Source organism: Rhamphochromis sp. 'chilingali' (genome assembly GCF_963969265.1).
Source record: "Rhamphochromis sp. 'chilingali' genome assembly, chromosome: 13".
Lineage (NCBI taxonomy): Eukaryota > Metazoa > Chordata > Actinopteri > Cichliformes > Cichlidae > Rhamphochromis > Rhamphochromis sp. 'chilingali'.
This window is the reverse complement of record NC_137940.1, coordinates 30346097-30365781: the sequence shown is the minus strand read 5'-3', so window position 1 is coordinate 30365781 and position 19685 is coordinate 30346097. Positions and strand designations below refer to the sequence as shown.

The window sequence follows — 19685 nt, the reverse complement described above, 5'->3', positions numbered from 1 at the left end:
CCTCGTCAGCTGGAGGGCCCGGGGAGCCCATCCAGCCTCATGCCTCGTCAGCTGGAGGGCCCAAGGAGCCCATCCAGCCTCAAGCCTCGTCAGCTGGAGGGCCCAAGGAGCCCATCCAGCCTCAAGCCACGTCTGCTGGGGGGCCCGAGGAGCCCGTTCAGCCTCATGCTTCGTCAGCTGGAGGGCCTGAGGAGCCCGTCCAGCCACCTTCTGCTTCACCACCTGTGGCTGCCTCACTGTCACCTGGTTCTGCCTCTGCTACGCCCGGTCCAGCTCCGGCCTGTGCTTCTGCTACGCCTGGTCCGGCCTGTGCCTCTGCTTCGGCCTCGTCAGAGTCTTCTGCTACGCCTGGTCCGGCCTGTGCCTCGGCTTCGGCCTCAGAGTCTTCGTCCTCGCCTGGTCCGGCCTCGGCTTCGGCCTCAGAGTCTTCGTCCTCGCCTGGTCCGGCCTCGGCTTCGGCCTCAGAGTCTTCAGCCTCGCCTGGTCCGTCCTCGTCAGAGTCTTCAGCCTCGCCTGGTCCGTCCTCGTCAGAGTCTTCAGCCTCGCCTGGTCCGGCCTCGTCAGAGTCTTCAGCGTCGCCTGGTCCGGCCTCTGCCTGTGCTTCAGCGTCGCCTGGTCCGGCCTCTGCCTGTGCTTCAGCGTCGCCTGGTCCGGCCTCAGCCTCTGCTTTAGCGTCGCCTGGTCCTGTGCCCTCCAAGCCTCGGCCGGTACGCCTGACACTTGGGCGCCGCCGCCGCCTTCCGCACGGTCGGCCGCCTGAACTGTTTCTACGCCGTTGCCGTCCGCACGGTCGGCCCCCTGAACGGTTTCCATGTCGCCGCCGTTGCCGTCCGCACGGTCGGCCCCCTGAACCGTTTCCGTGTCGCCGCCGTTGCCGTCCGCACGGACGGCCCCCTGATCGCATGAACTATGACTTTCTGGACCGTCACCCTCCGGGTCGGCCCCCTGAGGAGTCATGAACTGTTCCCTGCGCTCCTGTGATTTTGATGGACTTTTTGTTTTTTGGCCTTGTTTCTGGCCCTCCGACCTGGACCCCCGCCGCCCGCCCTTGGTGGGTTGTTTTTGGTTTTGTTTTTCGAGGTTTTGGGGCGTCTGGAATCCGCCCTTAAGGGGGGGGCTCTGTCACAGGCTGGGTCTCCGACCCAGCACTTTGAGCTTTCTTTGTATTGTTCTCATTTTTTGAGATGTTGTTAGTTTTGTGTTATTTCCTATTTGCCTTTAGTTTAGGCAGTTATTGTTCCTGGGTTTTCTATGTTTTGGGGTTTTCTATTTATTTCATCACGTATTAGGTCTGTTAAGTTGTGTTGTCATTTCCTGTTTTATTCTGACAATGTCATGTGTTCTTTGTTCATTGTATTTAGCTTTCCTCTCCTGGTCCTGTCATTAGGTTTATGTCTGTCAGCTGTTTTCCCCCATGTGTCGCCACTTCCCCTGATCACCTCATGTCTGTATTTAAGCCTTTTGTTTTCTTCATGCCATTGTCAGTTCGTCTGTTTATTCTCACCAGAATCATGGTCATAGTCATAGCCTGTTTATTTTCCACCTCGGTCATAGTTATAGTTTTTGGTCTTAGTACCTTTAGTGTTTTGTTTCTTAGTGTTTTGTCAGTTCAGTGTTTTGTTTCTTAGTGTTTTGCCTGTTTGCTTTGGTCTCTTGGTTTATTTCCTGCCGTCATCGCAATAAAGGTTCACTTTTCTGTTAATCATTACTATCCCTCGTCATCATCTGCTTTTGGGTCCTGCTTCCGCACACATCGGCGCACCCCGCCGTGACATGATGAGCAGTCAGACTCCAGCCAGTTTCTATCTTTCTTTAATAGAATCACTATGACGATCACTTAAAAGTCTCCTCGTGCTGGTTTTCATCTTTTCTTTGTGCTGTTAACTTTTTGTTCTACTGAGAGGCTTTGTGTAATATAAGATGAAGATTATATGTGTGTCCTCATTAGGACAGGGATTTGTGTTGGTGTGTAAGACATTAGCCAGAGCTTTATATTGTGAAACTGTAATTGTGAGACAATGCATTTCAGGTCATTTTACAGAATGACATGAAAGTAATGTAACGAGTAGTAGAAGGAGCAATTAAAAACTCGAATGCATTACTTTAAACAAAAGTGTCCTGTATAATAATTACTTATTTGACTAATGACCCTAAGACCGATCACAACAAAGAGGGGAAATACCTCCAACAGGCGCAAACATCTGACCAGATGGTGATGGTCATAGTGGTGACTCTCAAAGCGAAGCTGGTGAGAATCGATAAGGAATCGAATCAATAAGTGATATTGATAATGGAATCGTAATCGCTATATTCTTATCAATTTCCATCCGTAGGTGCTAGTCTTTCCAAACTAGACATCCCAGCAAATTCACCCCAAGGTCAGACTGTGCAATACCCAGAGAAATTGAAAGTGATAAATGCTAAAATTCATGATGGTACAATTGCAAAAAGTCTGAACAAGTATGCCTTCTTTAGAAGGGTTGCCAGGACAAAGCCTCTTCGCTCTAATAAAAAAAAAACATACGTAGTAGTATGGCCTACATTTGCAAAGCTACTTCTGAGCAAACCAAAAGATTTCAGGAACAATATCCTTTGGACAGATACAACTGAAGTAGAAGAGTTTGGCCAAAATGCACAGTGCAATGTTTGTGAAAAAACAAACACCTCGTACCAGCTGTCAAGCACGGTGTTGGAGGGCTGATGATTTGGGCTTGTTTTGCAGCACCTTGCAGTCACTGAGTTGAAGTCCTTGTCAAGTGTAAGGCCGTTAGCTAAGGCTTGGCCCAAATTGGGTCATGTAACATGACTATTAGCAAATCTACAAAAGAATGGCTGAAAAAATTGAAAATGTTTGGCAGTCTCTCAAATGATGTGAGAGACTGTTGAAGTCGTACAAGAAACAATTGTTTAAAAAAAGTTATTGCTCCTAAAGGTTGTTAAACAAGCTCTGGTTCAGTCAACAGTGTACAGTCATAGGTGTACTCAGTTTTTCCCACACACTGCTTTAACTTAATTTTTATTAAATAAATAATAGTATAGTAATATGTCACTTAGTTTTCATCTGAATTAAAAGAAATCTTATCCTAGTAGGTGTTTACATATAAGTAAAAATAAATAAATAGATAAAGATGTTTTTTACAGTGCAAACTCCACAAATGTTATCACATGGATTTTTGGTTTGTTAGGTCCATTTGAAATCAGGAGCCAAAGTTAACAAACACATCTCAGCAACTGTTTCATGTATTGATGCCTGACTTTGTGCATAGATTGATCACCGACGTTGTTTAAAAATATGGTGTAATTAAAGCACTGCAACAAGAAAAGGCCCTCTTATTTTTTTGCTTGATAGATTGACCTTCTAAAATTGCTTGCTAATGTATAGTGACGTCAAAGGGAGATCAGAAGAATGGTACAGCCTGGCCAACACTATACTATATTTAATCAAAATCTAATGACTGCTAGGTTTTTCCTTTATTCTTTAGCATGTCTATGCATAGCTTTACAATAAATGGCTGTGTGTATTTGCAAATGATCTCTGTGAGCCATAACTCTGGCTTCAGACTGTTTTAATTCGTCTGTTTCAGACTATGTTTTTCTACTCTTGCTTCTGTGTCAGTGAGAGCAGATATCTTTAGTATGGTCATCACAGATGCACAGCTCTAACTAAGAGAAATGCCACCGACTTGCTGTTCAAACATCCTGTTTGGAAAGGCACATCCAATCAGAAGACCTTTGGCTTAAAAGAGGAGGTGCTTATTTTAGACAGAAGTGAACTGAGCCCCAAAATAAGATATCAAGAATTATTTTAAATTGTGAATCGTAGAAAGCTACACTAGTAAATTCCATTATTAAAAATATGGAGCTGAAACATAATGGACCCATTACTTTGGAGTTCAATGACCTTGTATACAGTAAACCATATGACCATATGTGGCAAAGTGGGTAAAAAACTATTATATTTATCTATGTCCCACCACACAGAAACTGAGGGCATGTCAATATGTCATAATGGCATCACTTCCTGTTTGGCAACCTTGATTTGTCGACACCAAGTGTGGCATATAGACGTGGGACTTATTGTTATCGGCACTCCCCATTACCCTTTTATCATAATTCATTTGCGATGGCGACTGCACCCTGCTTAACTTCTCGGCTCCCTCATCGCTGCTTGTAGCTAAATTTTTCTGCCACTTTTGATGGATCCAGTTCATGCCAGCAAGTGACAACGGATGTTAACTCCAGTGATCACATTTAGATAATGCTGTGGACAAAAACCCAGAAAACTCACATCATTTCCTACACATACTCACCATTACAGTTTTAAAAATTCAGTATGACATTTGTAATATTAAATTAGTTTAGGACTCAAAGCACAAGAGACTCGAAACCCTTTGACTTGGAAAACCGGTTGCAAAACTGTGTTTATTTTCAGGAGGACACGGGTTACTAATGTTGGCATTTATCTTAGAGATGCGCAGTGAAAGCCCCATTCGATAATGTAGCCTATAATTAATTCATTGCTCTGCAGCAGTCATGTATCCACAAGAAGAACTGGTTAGATATTAATTGCAGGGTTGGTGGTTTGATCCCAAGCCCCTCCTGTTTGTTTTGAAGTACCCTTGAGAAAGAAATTAAGCTTGCTTGCTCCCCATTGCCAGGACTGTGTTGTGCATGGGGAATGAAAGTCCCTCTGTAAAGCACTTTGGTTTTAAAAAGCTAGATAAATGCAGTCCATTTACAGTCCTATCCAGCACATATTGTGGTGATGAATTGACTGGAATGAATTAAAACGAGTTGCTAAACTACACAACTATAGTGGGTGCTTTTGCTTTCAGTGTGGGTTTCTAAATGAAGTCAAACTAATGCTGTGGCCTACATAAAGTCATAGCTGTTCCACAAGGGAAGCTTGAAGGCTGAGTTATTAGCCATTGCCCTCACTGGCTCATATAGCCATAGGCTGGGATTAAGGCATTTATCAGTATGTGTCTTTTTTCACCTGGGGAAAAAAAGACATTTATCCATTGCTTGTACACAAACTACTCTTTTCCTATGAAATATTTCCCAGCGGTTATAAACTACAAAAGCTGCACCTTTGCAAACAGATTCATCTCCCGTTCCTGTTTGCTCCATTTGTTTCTGCCTTTGCTTTCAGTTCTCTATGCCCGCTCACTTTGTCAAGTGAATTTTCTTTCTCTTCCTGTCTCTCTCTTTGTCTTGCACACTTTCACCTCATTTCACCTTCTCATTTTGTCTTTCATGTGTTGGTCCCTTCAAGTCTTCCCTTTGTATTCGCAACACAGTTCCCTTCTTGATCTATGGCTTTTCGTCCAGCTTTGCTGTTTATCTCTTGGTTCCTTCCTCTTTCGCTCTCTCGAACCCTCGCATCTCTTTGTGTTCTGAGTTTTGCACAGTACAGCCTTGTCCTACTCTAAGATCACTCCAGCTGTTTGAAGTTTTGCTAATCATGTTGGCTTTTAGTTTCGGGGCGGTAGAATACATGCAAATATAATGCGTTTGTGCATGTGGGTCTTCTGGAGAACAAGTGCGTTTGGCTCAACGTTTCCATCTGCTGCAGGGCTAAAGGGTTGAGAAGAGAGGATCTCTGTATCTTTAATGGGCTTTATAGTTTCCACCTCTCTCTCTCATCCCCAGACATCAAAAGAAGTAGACCAAAAGGGCCAATTAGGACAGCAAAAGAGCTTTATTAGGCACATGGCATCACGAAAACAGCTTTCTGCTTAATCTCATGCCCAAAGCACATGTGTGTCTGTGTGTTGTTTATAGGCGCAATGATGCGATTGCGATACTGCCGTAGAACCTCAGCTCCCATATTTCTTTACATTCAAGTTTGTGCCGTGCAGATATTCGCAGCAAACATGCTTTCCACTTTTTAAAAAAAAATGTGACCGTAATTGAAGATTCTTTGTCGGTGTTCCAAATTAAACCCACATTCAGGCATTATATTATATAAGAAAAAATCAGCACACTGTATATATAAGGATAATTCATTTGCATAATATTTGCAGGCAAATGCTTTGCATAGTTCTTCAAAGATAAACAATATTTTCCATGCAATTTATCTCTGTAGACCGTTCAGCCTTGTGCTTGCCTCCAGGCCTTTGTAATACCGGCGCCAATGAGAGAAATGGAGATGATGAATATAGATAGCTACTTAGTCCTGACTATATGGTTCAGTCTGTATGCACAGATATGACAGCAGTGATGCACATCACTTGAGCTAAATTAATATGACAGCTGAAATGGCACTCGTATAATGAGAGTAGCAAATGTTGCCAATGTCGCATTTAATGCCAAAAGAACGTGAATTTATATTCAGATCAAAGTTGCTCTGGTTTCAGTGGATAACAGACATCACTTGGTAGCAATACAGGCACTTAATCTGTCCACTGAGCCTAGTTTGTAAAAAGTACAGAGCAAAGAGGCAACGCCTTGTGTTCCGTCTTTTTTGCAAATGAATCCAAAATTAGATTTAGCACATACGCTTTCAGACCAAGCGCTACAGAAAGTGTTTTTGTATTGGTGCAGATATTATGAAGTGCACTATGAAACTGTTTCAGGGTTAAAATAACATAAATACAAATCTCTTGTACATTTTAAGTGGAACAGCAGAGAATTGAGAAAAAACAGACTACAAACAGACCGCCTGTCACCAAGTGAACCCATGTCTCAGAGTTTGTTTTGCGACCCCTGAGAAATAAAGAGCTGCACTGCAGTGAGAAGCCAAGACTAAGATAAGATGAAAAGAATCAATTACCTATTAGATGAAATAAACTCTGCAAGGAAAAGAATATATGGTGGACATCGTTACAATCACTGACATTCTTATCCGTGCCTGTATCTACCGTTTCTGTCACGCTGCTCCTGTTTTTGCCTGAACATAACCAAACTGCAAGTAAAGTAAAATGAAATCCTTTCTGACAGGATGCCCTAACTGCAAGTACCTCAGAGTGACCTTATACTAATCGGGTTAGTGAGTCACAGCTGTCATGCATTTGATACATATTCTTCATATACTCAGGATGGCAAGAAATAAACACGAGCTACCATGTTTAAAATTGAGTACTTTCCCTATTAACTATCAATCACTTAATGGACCGTCATCTATTTTAATCAATGAAATGCTGTCAGCTTTAGCTGCACATCCAGACTGACCTCAAATCTTGTTTTTTTTTTTCCACTGATGGTTAAAAAATCTCCTCTAACATCTCAATGTCAAATACGAATATCTTCCTATTCCTGCTTCCTTTGCCATGTTTACAAAGACCTCACATCCCAGGTCAGTCCAGTTAGCTGTAAGACTAACAACTTAGCTCAACTAAGCTACTTCCTCTGCTCACTTTTCTCTCTCTCTCTTCATTGAATCTTCTTTAAACATCTGCCACATTCACATTTTATCTTCTGCTTTGTCTCACTCTTTTGTGCTTTACTTCTCTTTAATGTCTATCCTTCCTCCTTGCTTTCCATTTGTTTGCATACCATCCTCCATCCCTCTTGTTTTTCTTGCTTTTACCCCTCTCCCTTGATAAAAACAGATCAATTGCAGAGCCTCCTTTAATTATCCCCTTTTTTTCCATTCTTTGATGGGCGCCTGTAAGAGACTCAGGATGCATTTGCTAATAAAGATACAGGGAAGCGTCTGTGTGAGAAGTCATTTCAACAGCGATAGATATTAGTATTGATTTTTCTTAATAGACATGTCCCCTGTTCAAAGCCGCGATGCCCCTGATGAGTAATTGCCAAAGCTTTGTTTGCCATGATTGATTCATAATCTATAACTCTTGGGATGAATCCTTCATGTGGAGAAGCAGGTGTTTTTATGGGGGGTTTTTCCCACTGCAAGTTAGCACTGAGGTGGGTCTGAATGTGCAGATTTGACTTTATTCGCTTGATTTTCTAAAGCTTCCAAAAGCATTTGAATCTTAATCAAAATCTTCAGAGTTTTATTTTCCCTCCCCTGGTTTTTTCCCTAATTTCTTTTGTTCCACCGTCCTCATCTCTGGAAATGTGATGTTTGCATGTCCCACTTGCTCTCCTCTGCCTTTTCTTTCTTGCAATACCACTCGCCCACTCTCCTGGCTCTTGTTACCCACTTCTTACTCTTTCATTCTCTCTCTGCATCGCACTCTAATCTCCCGCTGGAAGCTCTTCTGGTATGCTTCTTCCTCCTGATTTTTTTTCCTTCTTCATCCTTTATTGACAAATATGCTTCCATCTGTAATTCTGCTGCTTTTTCCTTCCTCCTTACATGCATTTTTGAAAGAGTCACACACACACACACACACACACACACACACACACACACACACACACACACATATATATATATATATATATATATATATATATATATATATATATATATATATATATATACACACCTCTTCCTGCTCTTGCTGTTCTCTCCTCGCTTCTGTCTCATATCATCTTTCCTTTAAAGTCTGACAGGGGTCTTGTAAAACAGTCTGCAGCCATTCACTCACATGCCTGCAGAGAAACACCAGGCAGTTCTGTACCAATATTATACACACAAGCATAAAAACAATCACACACACTCCAACCTTTCACTCCTTTCTCTCTGCTCTACAGACAGACTTTGAAATGATTACTAGATGGAGAAACGTTTCTGTCAACGTGTGGAAACAGGCCTGTCAGAGACCGCGGGGAGATAGGGAGGGACGGAGATTTGAGATTGGAACAAGCTGGGAACACTGTTTGAAACGACAGAAACACTAGGCTGATACAAGCGCAGAGATTTATGGGGAGAGATGGCAAGATATAGGTGTACTGGCGAGGGCTGTGCGCCGGAAGACAAATTCATAGAAAAGGAGGTGTCGAGAGATGGATAGACATAGTTTAAGGCTAAAGAAGAAGTAGGCTGCAGTGAAGATAGAAGGGAATAACTCTGATAGCCTGTAAAATCCTATAGGCACAATTCAGGCAGTCAGTTATATAGCAGGGCAAGCAAAGCGGAAGAGCAGTTTGTGTGTGTGGCAGGAAATGATTATGCTCTACTGTGCCGACTGCATGTCATTTGGATGCCACTAGCATCCACAGAGACCTCATCCTATGATCAGACAGTCTTTCTGCCCATGCTTGATGCATGTGCAAAATGTATGTGTGTGTATATGTGTGCCTCTTTGTGTGAGTAACCATATGTGTGTTTCCATGTGTGTGTAGGCAGGGTGAAAGCATTACACCCCACTGCTGTCCATTCTGTCTTTCTAGCTGTTGTGAAGAAAAAAAAATGCATCAGCGCATTCATGAGCACATTTTTACAAAAGCAGATTGCAGTTTCCTTTGCTCACCAAACTAAATCTTTTCTGCTAAATCTGCCCATATGGCTTCCTAACAGTCTCGCTTTGTTCATTATTCACCATCGGCAGGCAAAAAAGTGCCCCGTTTTTGAAGCTGCTGCCACATTTGCGGAGGCATTACTACTACGGACTGCTGGCTTGATATAAAAGGACACTGTGACTATTTTCCAAATCGTTTACTAAAAAAACATTTGTGGAAACAACTGCATCTCTACTAAACAATATTTTTTTCCCCCCATGTAGTGAGAAAGGAAAAAAAGATTTTATCGACAAAGAAGACGAAGAAGAAAACCATAACCAGCTAATAGTGCAATTTTTACATGTCGTGCCCTAGTGGAAGCTTCATTCCTGTATTTCTTGCCATCAACAAGCACAGGGACGATTACGCGAGAGCTGTATGAGCTGTATGTAGGATTCGCAGCCTCTGCTCTCTACAGTCATTTGACAGGTATGATAACTGGATATTTTATTGATTGATGTCACCAGTTTAATATCCATTTTAATTATCATTATATAACGCGGTTGCATAACAACAGGGGTGGCTGTAGCTCAGGTGGCAGAGCAGGTCAGCCACTAATCAGAAAGTCGGTGGTTCGATCCCAGGCTGCCTCCTGGCTGCATGCCAAATATCCTTGGGCAAGATACTAACCCCATGTTTGCCTACTGGTGGTGGTCAGAGGGCCCGGTGGCACCAGTGTCCGGCAGCCTCGCCTCTGTCAGTGCGCCCCAGGGCAGCTGTGGCTACAATGTAGCTTGCCATCGCCAGTGTGTGAATGGGTGTGTGAATGGGTGAATGACTGAATGTAGTGTGAAGCGCTTTGGGGTCCTTAGGGACTAGAAAAGCGCTATACAAATGCAGGCCATTTACCATTTTACCATTTAACAAAACTTCTGTCTCACTTGCCAGATGGCCTGTAGGGTGAACAGGCTGGGATGGGGTGGGTGTGATGTTGCTAGTGAGGATGCTTTCTATAGCTGTTCTACAAAAAAGTTCTGCAAAAGACTTCCGAAGTTTCCTTAAGAAGCACATCTGTTTGTGAGGGATCTTTATCACAGCAAAGATGGGTGATAACAGTGACAGATTATTGATTCCTTGGGACATAAAACTGTTCACCTCCTCCTCTGCAGTTCCACATGAGCTGCTGATTGAGCTGGGACAAAAATTTACAGTTACTCTTTCTCATGATGCTTAATAACCATCCATTCAAGTATTTTCTGAACTGTTTGTCTAATTTGATTCAATCTGATTACACAGTGGAGTTAGACGCTATCCAACCTTACCTATATGGAAAAGAAATAGTAAAAACTTATATGTGATTACTCATGAAAGTGGCCACTTTCATGAGTAAATCATATAAGGCTTACATGATTTACTCATGAAAGTGGCCACTTTCTCATTACTTTCATACATTGTTTTCGTAAGTATCCAAAACATACAAGTTTCATTATATAATTTTTCAAGGGATCTTATATCTGTTTTCACTCTTATATGCTTTACATACAAGTTTCACACAAGACAGATACAAACTTTATAAGATTTATATATATCTTTTCCATATGGGTACACTGGGCGCGAGGTGGATTACACTTTGACCAGTCTATCAACTGATATTGTGTAAAGATCCCTTATGTATGGTAAATTGTGTAGGCTGAAACAAAAGATATGCACATTAAGGACACACTTTTAAGAGAAAAAAAATGTTTTCACATTAATGAATGCAGTGCAGTCCAGCACAGCACCACCTGGCAGAAAGTTGTAGACTTCAGGTTTAAAGTAGCCACGGAGTGACTGTAGCATTTTGGATGGGACTTTGTCGGTAGATCCAAATGCAGGACTCGCAAGACAAGAAACTAAAAAAAACAGCTTTAATTCTGAAGCCTTTCAAACAAATTACAAAAACGAGGCAGGGCTCGCGCCAGGAAAGCAAATCCTCTGAGTCACAGGGAAGCACAGACCAAGGGAGCACACAGCATGATGGAGGATACAACAAAGAACACAAACAAACTGAGGGTTCAAATACGCAAGAGGAGATGAGGTTAGAGTGGAGACACCTGAGGAGAAACATACAGCTGAACTAAATCTGATGAGGAGACACTGGGAGGTAAAACTTAACACGAGACACAGAAAACACAGGGAATGTAAAATAAACTAAAACAAGAATAGAATCCAAAAAAACTCTAACCACTCGCCTGAGAAAGTAAAAAAAGAAACACCAACAAACTATACCACGAAACGCCAAAATACCACAAACTAAGAGTCAAACATCAAAGAACTAAAGTGAAACTTCTAAACTTAAAATGCTGGGTCACAGACCGAGGACCATAAAAAAGTGTAAATAAGATTTCACTTTAAAACTGTACATAATTATATTTACTCTTTGGAATTTTACTTTTAACTGAGTATTTTCATAAAGTGGCGTTTCTGCTTACAGTCTTCAGTCTTTCATGTGCAGCACATTTGGTTTGTCATCTGTGACTGTCTTCCTGTTCTTCTCACACTTCCCTCACTTAGAGTGGTCTACTTTGTTTGTATCGATTAGTCTGTAATTAAAATGTGATTTCATCTTTGTGTGTGCAGCTCTTAAAGGGAATAGCACACACTCCTGCAATATTATCTGACACTCGTCTTGATCCCTCTATTAGAGCCATATTAAATATCTCACTCTTCTCATCCTTTGCCTCCTCTCACTTTAATCTCTCTCTTTTCTCACATCCATGACTTTCAGCTGTTTCTCCTGACCCGTGAAGCCAATCTGCCACCACACACACGCTCCCTCACTCATTCACTCACTTTCCATTCCTTTATCCATCCTGCTCGTGGGTAAGGATGGATTAACAAGAGCGATGGATGAAGTCAGCGGAGGTGCTGATGGACTAAAGTGGCCTTTTCGTGAACAAATCGCAATGCTGAGGAAGCAAAGCTCAGGGCTCTTCGTAATTCCCGTCACATTCACGTGTTTCCCCTTCGCTCCATGATTCATATTTACCTCTCCAGTCAGTGTTTGAGCAAGTATCTATTTGCATATTTGTTCTCCTTTAGAAGGAAACAGATGCGTTTACGTGTGCGGATGTAACAGGGCATGTTTGTTGTTTTGTTCAGAGCGATTCATGCGGCGTTATCATCGACAAGTCAATGGGTATACTAATATTAATTTATAATTTAGTGAATCAACATCCTGGCGATTTCATACTGAATCACTGATGCTCCTCTCGGGCTCTTGCCTCGCTGTGAGGGTGGGAGGGTGATAGATGGAGAGAGAGGGAGGGAGAGAAATGGAAAGAGGGAGGGCAACTACAGCCCCTAATGAAAAACAAGGAGCAGGGAGGGAGGGGAGGGAGGGAGTGAAGGAGTTTGGGGAGAAAGGGGGCGAGAGTGAGAGAGAGAAAGAGAGGAGGAGCGCCACAAGATGAAGTGTGAAAGGATGAAAGAGGGGATGATGGAAGGAGGGTTTCTGCCTAGAGCAGCCATTGAGAGAGGAGGTGGAGAGAGAGGAGGAGAGGATGAGAGGAGGAAAGAGGGCGAGGGAGTGCGTGCGTGTGCGTTCTAGCTGCTGAAACACGTGACGAAGAGACACAGACTTCAACACACAGACGCACTTGTTTCCACAACGACGGCGGCAAACATGGGGGCTGTGGTGGGCACGTTGACCATGCAGACCAAGCAGAGGAGGCCATCCAGGGGTGAGGGAATACACACACAAACATGAACGCACGCATAGACATACTCACACACACAAAACACACAAACATAATGTGGGGTTTTTTTCTCTCTTTTTCTAATCGGCACATGGATGCACGCATACGGGCGGTGAAACTTTTGACAGTGTGTTGTCGTTGTGGCTTTCACACACACGCTCACTCCGGCACAATGTATACAGCGCAGGTACGAAAAGCTGCAGAGCGAAGATTAATAACTGCCGGTATTTCAGTTGAGATGCAGTGAAAGAAGGGGAGCAGATGGTTTGTCGAGAGAGAGAAAGGAAGAAATGTAGAGACCAACAGGTGTTCCCAGTGGAAACAAAAAAGTGAATCTGTTTATTCTACAACAAACTTTCAGCCAGGCAGTGTCTGTGCACCCAGGTGATTGTTGTTGAGCTTATCTTTTTTTGACACAGCAAACCGAGGGAGGAATCTAAGAGCTGGCTCTTTTTTTTTTCTTTCTCTTTTTTTTGGTCTGTGCGTGCGCACGCGTGCTGCTCTGTCTGTCTGTCTGGCTGCATGCTCAGACGCGAGCCTCGACACTGGTAAACACACACATGTCGAAGGTATTTGTCACTCTGCTCACACACTGCTTTTCTGTCTTGCTGTTACCTTGGAAGCACCGTAACCATGGCAACAAAAGATGTGGGGTTTGGGGTGGGTGGGGTGGGGTTTGGGTTTTTTTTTGATGAGATTGGGGTTTTCCTAAGTAAGTCAAGGCCACGTGAAAGAGACTCAGATAGTGAGAGATGCAAATTTGCAGATGAAGCGAGAAGCGGGATGTATGAAAACCTGTTGCCTGTAAGAAATGTTTTACTCCCTCGTTACTCATTCTAAAAAAGAAATCCTGTAAACCTCTTTTATGTAAGTCTTACAAATCTAATGTGGCTACTACAATGAATGGGCACAGTGAGCAGGAGATCAGTGCCAGACGGAAAAAAAAAATCCCCAACCCTACCCCCTATTAATAGTCATTTAAACTTATTTGTCAAGGCAGACTGTTATCAGTTTTCTGTCCAAGCAGGACCTTTTCCAAATCAGTGCATATGGCTGGCTTCATCTTTTGAATAAGCTCTTCCACTCCACCACTAGCTCAGACAAACACTTTTCCCTAAGGGTGTTCAAAACCAAAAAAAAGCTAGGCGTAAATTTGTTGCTATTTTGATTGTTGATGCACTTAAGTTGTGGAAACGCATGAAATCTGACTCTTGCTGCAAATGAAAACAAGTCTTTTTACATCCACAAATACCCAGCGAAGAGATAAAAAAGAATGGGATGTGGAGCTGTGAAGCTATTTGGGGTTGGAGGGGGAGAGAATTGTGTGTAATTCAGCTGTTGTTACTTCAGCATCTTTCTCCTACTCTGACATGTTAGCTTTATGCGGGATTAGTGCGGCGGGGCTTGTATGCATGCAGGCGCCCGTTTCTTTCTTTGGTGTTGCAGATAACTTATCCTCACAACACTGACAGCAACACTGAAAATGGGGGACAGTGCATGGCTATAATATTGTGAGATTAAATTTCTACATGATTGATCTTCTGGGCATGAGCTCATCACTCCTGTGTCATGACAGAAAATACCCTCGCCGCGTTCGTGTCCTGCACCTGCTTGAATATTTACATGCCTGTCTGGACTGTCTGTTTTCATCAAGGCTGCGTGTTGTTCTCTCAACTTCCTTTATTTTCTGCCAAGTTGTTTTTTCTTCCTTTTTCTGACAGGCTCTTTCTGGTGGGAGTTTTCTCCTACTGTCTTGTCTGCATGGTTTTGTCTGGCAGGCTCGCGCCTGTTTTCCTCCTCATCTGTTGTGGTGGCCTCTGACAACTCATCTCTCCAGAAGAATTTTCACCTGGCATATTTTTTTCCACTCCCTGGTGAATTTTCCATTTTTCACTGCCTCCCTTACTTACTCCTTGCAGCAATGTTGTCTCAATCTCCCTCTATCCTTTTATTTTCTGTCAATCTCTCTCTCCCTCTTATCTTTCTTTTGTTTTGCTAGTTGCTTCATCCCTACCAGCCCCTGAACCTCTTCCTCTTAATGTTTTTTTTTCAGTTTCACATCCTCCCACTGCTTTTTCTACTCCCAGTTGTTTCCCCCATTTCTCCCTCCCACATTTGTCCCTCTTCATCTTACTTTCTTCTAATTTTTCCCCACCACACTCTCGCATGCCGCCACCACCATCATAATCTGCTCCATACCGCTCCTTTCCTCCCCTCTCACTTTTATGCTGCTGTTCTTTCTCTCATTTGCTCCCTCTCTGCATCACCCACACTCCCATTAGCTGGTGTGAGTGCTTATTAAGTCATCTCATCATCCTCATCCTCTTGGCATCCAGCAGTGTGTCTCTGCCTGTGTGTGTGTGTGTTTGTGTGTTCTGCAGATTCGGAGTCTAGACATATGTTTACTCAAAAATCAATACTGGCGTGCTGCTATGTGTGTCTAAATGAGCCGTATTTATAACTCCCTCTTTGAAAACATAATCAACAGTAGCCAAAAAAAAAAAGTGACACACTTTCCTGTGTCTGTTTGAACATACTTTAGCAATCCAAACAGTCCTCCTTCAGCAGGCTGAAGGTCAGTATCCAAGCAGTGATATGTGTGAGTGTTTGTTGTTTTACACACACGGGTGCTTAAATGCTTTGTTCGTCAATAACTCTGGATTTCTGCCTTGTTTTTAGCCCATGTGACTGGATAAATGTATTTTTCTGTGTTTATGTGTGTGTCCCCAAATATAACAAGTCACTGGACCTTCAGTGAAGCACTGAAAAGCCAGTAAAGGATTGGCCTTATGTCCCATGACTTGAATATTGACTATGGAAAACAATATGTTTCAGAATGAGGGTTTAAATTCACTGCGTGAAACATGATTATATATTCAGCTTTTCTGGGGTTTATACTGTTGCTTGCAGCTATTTAAGTTGCCTCTTTCTTGGAAAGCACGCTCCACCATGCAGAGGCCGGTAAGAGAAACTCCTCTTTAGCCGGCCAGGATGACAGATTAGGCTAATTCAGATTATGCAAATGAGATACTTTCTGGCAAGGATTACAGGACACGGTACTAGAAAGAAAGAGAGAGCATGGCATAGATAGAGTGGCGGACTGAGAGGAGAGTTTGGCAGAGGGGGGGAGATAAGAAATGGAGGAGAAAGAAGGAATCAGTGGGAAACAGAAGAAAGGAAGAGATGCAGAAGAAATTAGCGCAGCATTAAATACCAGAGGCAGGAGTGGTCAGGAGAAAGTTAGGAATTAAATCCTCTCCATGGGCTTTAGGAAGAGGGTGTGTACAGACGTAAGAGGGGCTTTTTTTGTGTTAGAGTGCTTGTTGGGGAGAGTGACAGGTAGTCTTTCTTTGCTGGCAGCTCAGGCCACCGCTTAACACTCTGAACAAGCTCTGAAAAAAATGGGCTCAGGCTGTTGGTCACTGTCAGACACCACGGTTTATAATAGGTTATGCAGCAGATGGAAGTGAAGTTCTCGAGGTTGCTTTCTAGGTTGGGTTTATTTAGGCTTTCTTTATCTGCTAAGTTTGCAGATTTTGTTGTGGAACACGGATGATGTAGGTTTCTAGACCTCACCTGTTCAATGAAAACTTTACAGAAGTTATATGACCAGATATATTCCACCACTACGCACTTTCATGTGTTTAAAAGGAGGTTTCCTGAATCAGAAGACTCCTTTTACATTTGATAATAATCCCGCAAAGGCTCACAATGAGGTTTTGAACTCTATGTAGAGTAAAGACAATGAGTTGGGATTAGATATGTAGAACTGGGTGATATCTCCTAAATTCAATGTTAGTTTACATCTGTAGACATGTTATAATGAATTTACATTGTGAAATGAACTTAAAAGTAACTTTGGATCTTAACTGCTAACCAAGGAAGAAGATCACACAAGCTCGTGTACACAGTCTATTTCTAGTAACTCATTTTCTGTTTTACTGGAGCAGCATAATGCTCGAGCTCAGTGTTTTCCTTTGATCGGGAACCAAACAAGAACACTGTAGCAATTACTTCAAATATTCAATGTGCTCAACACAGCGTAGCACTATCTATTTTATTGTTTTGTAATGCTTCAAAACTAATCAATAATAGCTTTGTAATTCAGTACATGTTGTGACTGTGTATTGATGTGTCCAAAATGTTGTCGATTGTGAAATTCTCACTGAGCACATTCATTTTCTCTGTACCTTATAAATCACTGCTTGGATGAAGAGGATTAGCTACAGTAGAGTAGAATTAGTATGAAATTAGCAAGTCTGTGTGTGTTACTTTGTTTTTGAAGCGTGTTCCTCTTTGCTTCAAAATCTATTAGTCCTCTGCTTCCTTAAATGTATTAAACTGTTTTTCTCTCTGAGAAACATCATATTAAAAAATCATAAAAAATCATATTTACTGATTTAGGCAGATTTTTATGAAAATGACAGGATTGTTAAAGTGCTGTATTTTTTTTTGTATTCCCAAATAGAAATGTGTGCCAAATTGAACAGTTGTAGTTAGTAGAATTAGAAAATACCTTTGTACAAGGCTGCTCTGTCTTTGTTTTTTCCACACTGTCTCCATCCTCTCGCGCATCAGTAAAAACTCCTAACAGCCTGCGCGGAGCTTGCCAACTGTGTGTGGATGTGTGCACGTGAGCGTAAACAAAGATGGTGAGCATATGCCAAATGGAAACTGTTAGCTGTTTGTTAGTAAACTCAGTTATTGTTGAAGTTAGAGGCTTCAAAGGATTGATGGTAGGTTGTCCATGCAAAAGTATTATTTCACTGAATATCATATGAAGCCCTGTGATGGATTGATACCTGTCCTATGACAGCTTCACTCGGTGAAGTGTTAGACGATAGTGTGTTAAAGGTATCTACCAATCTTATCTAGCAATAAACTGATATATTTTCATAGACTTAGATGTAGAATTAAGCCATTAAACATACGCAGGAGAGGACACTAGTTTGTGAAAGCTCATAAATAACTCGTAAATAGCTCTTTCAAGCTATCTGTGGCCATTTAGTATTTGTAAATGCATATTTTCATCAACTCTTTCTCACTATGTCATTCTCTTCCTCTTCCACTTCTGTTTCCTCCCTCATTTCCACTTCATCATCTTCCTCCTCTCCTCACGCCACATTTCCTCAACTGAATTCAAGGCGGTAACACCCAAAAACATTCATAAACATGCTTATTCATTCCCAGTATTGGTGCAATTATTTATTGTCAGCAGATTAGACATTTCACCCTCTCTGATAACAAGCAAGCTAAATATCAAAAACAGCTCCTTATAAGCTAAAATAATGCCAGCTAATGTTGGGTTCTAGTGTCCTAAAAATCACACTTTCCTTCTGATAAACAGTTTGATTACTTCCTCACATTGTATGAGAGTTTATTCACTTAATGTCCAAGTCCAACACTGTTAGAGCCACTTCAAAGAAAGTTTCACTAATGCTAGCAAACAGCAGCTAACAGGGGCTAATATAGGCTAACTGCAGCTAACACCAAATGCAACTGTGCTTACTGACAGAAAACTTCACAATATCCTCAAAAACTCACCTCAGCATCGCTGTCATTGAGAAGAACTGAGTTTTACTGACTCGTCGACCCCTTTCAAAGTTTATATAGCCTCCTGCAGATTAAATAGATGTATTGACAGATGAGGTAAACAGCGGAATAAAAGCCTACACTCACTACAAATGAGAAAACAGATTTCAGTTTGCTACAATCTACTGACATCTAGTGGTAATATTTTACACACTATACCTTTAAAGTAGACCCTTTTTGCATTTCTTTATCCTCTGTCATATTTATGCTGTTATAATCATGGCAAAAATTTAGAATAATGAGGTCAGTGTAGTATTAGTAGTCCCTGTGAGTCAAGCTATAGACTGCTCTGTTTGTCCATTTTGTTCTGAGGTTTTTCTTCTATGCTCTTGCATCTGCGCAGTGCCATAGAGAGGAGATATTCTAAATCTGGTCACTGAAACTTGGCTTAAAGGGCGGGGGAAAGAACCTGCAGCAGATTCAAATCTGTTTAGTATTCTGTCTGCTATAAAATAAACGCCTTCTCAACTTTCCACTAATAATCTGGTGTCAGCTTGTTATTCTGGTGTGTAACATGTGTTGCAGGGTGTTTGTTGTTTCGCTGTACCTGTGTATAATATCCCAACAGAAATCCCAGTGAAGACAGCTAATGAACACAACTTAAACTACACTTAATCATTTATACTAATGAGCAAATGTCTGACAAATTGGATTAAATTCTACTCTTGCCGCTAAATTAAATTTTCCCCAGCACTGCTACTGTAATTTCACAACAGTAAATAAAGCAAACCTGCAATCGACAACTCTGTGGGAAACCTCTTGATACGGCAGAGCCCCCTGCAGTCTGCAAGTCAGCGGCTGTACTTCAGCTCAGTTGGCTAGTGAAGCTTCTCTTTGCATACACATAAAGACTTTAAATGAGTGCCATCTTGTTAAGAGCACAGAATTTACAATTTAGTCTTTTTTTCACTGTGATTTTGATTGTGTGGATGCATTAAAATAAATCGCATTTGAGCAAAAATCTTTGTTCAGCTTATCAAATTGGTCACTGCACTGATATTCTATGAGAAAGCTAAACATTAAAATGTGCATCACATTTTTAGCAATCATGGTACTGTTCTC

The 19685-nt window shown here is 41.9% G+C and overlaps 1 protein-coding gene across 5 annotated transcripts in view; it reads left to right on the top strand.

Moving 5' to 3' along the window:
* Positions 1 to 19685, top strand: part of kcnip1a (Kv channel interacting protein 1 a) — a 52935-nt gene that overhangs the window by 24552 nt on the left and 8698 nt on the right. Inside the window, exon 1 of one of the 5 annotated variants that reach the window (XM_080901912.1) lies at positions 12928 to 13016. The exons of the other annotated variants lie outside the window; for them this stretch is intronic. Coding sequence (XP_080758038.1) covers positions 12959 to 13016 — 58 coding nt within the window. The 5' untranslated portion in view covers positions 12928 to 12958. Of the gene's footprint in view, positions 1 to 12927; positions 13017 to 19685 lie in introns of those variants that run through there. 5 annotated transcript variants of the gene reach the window in all.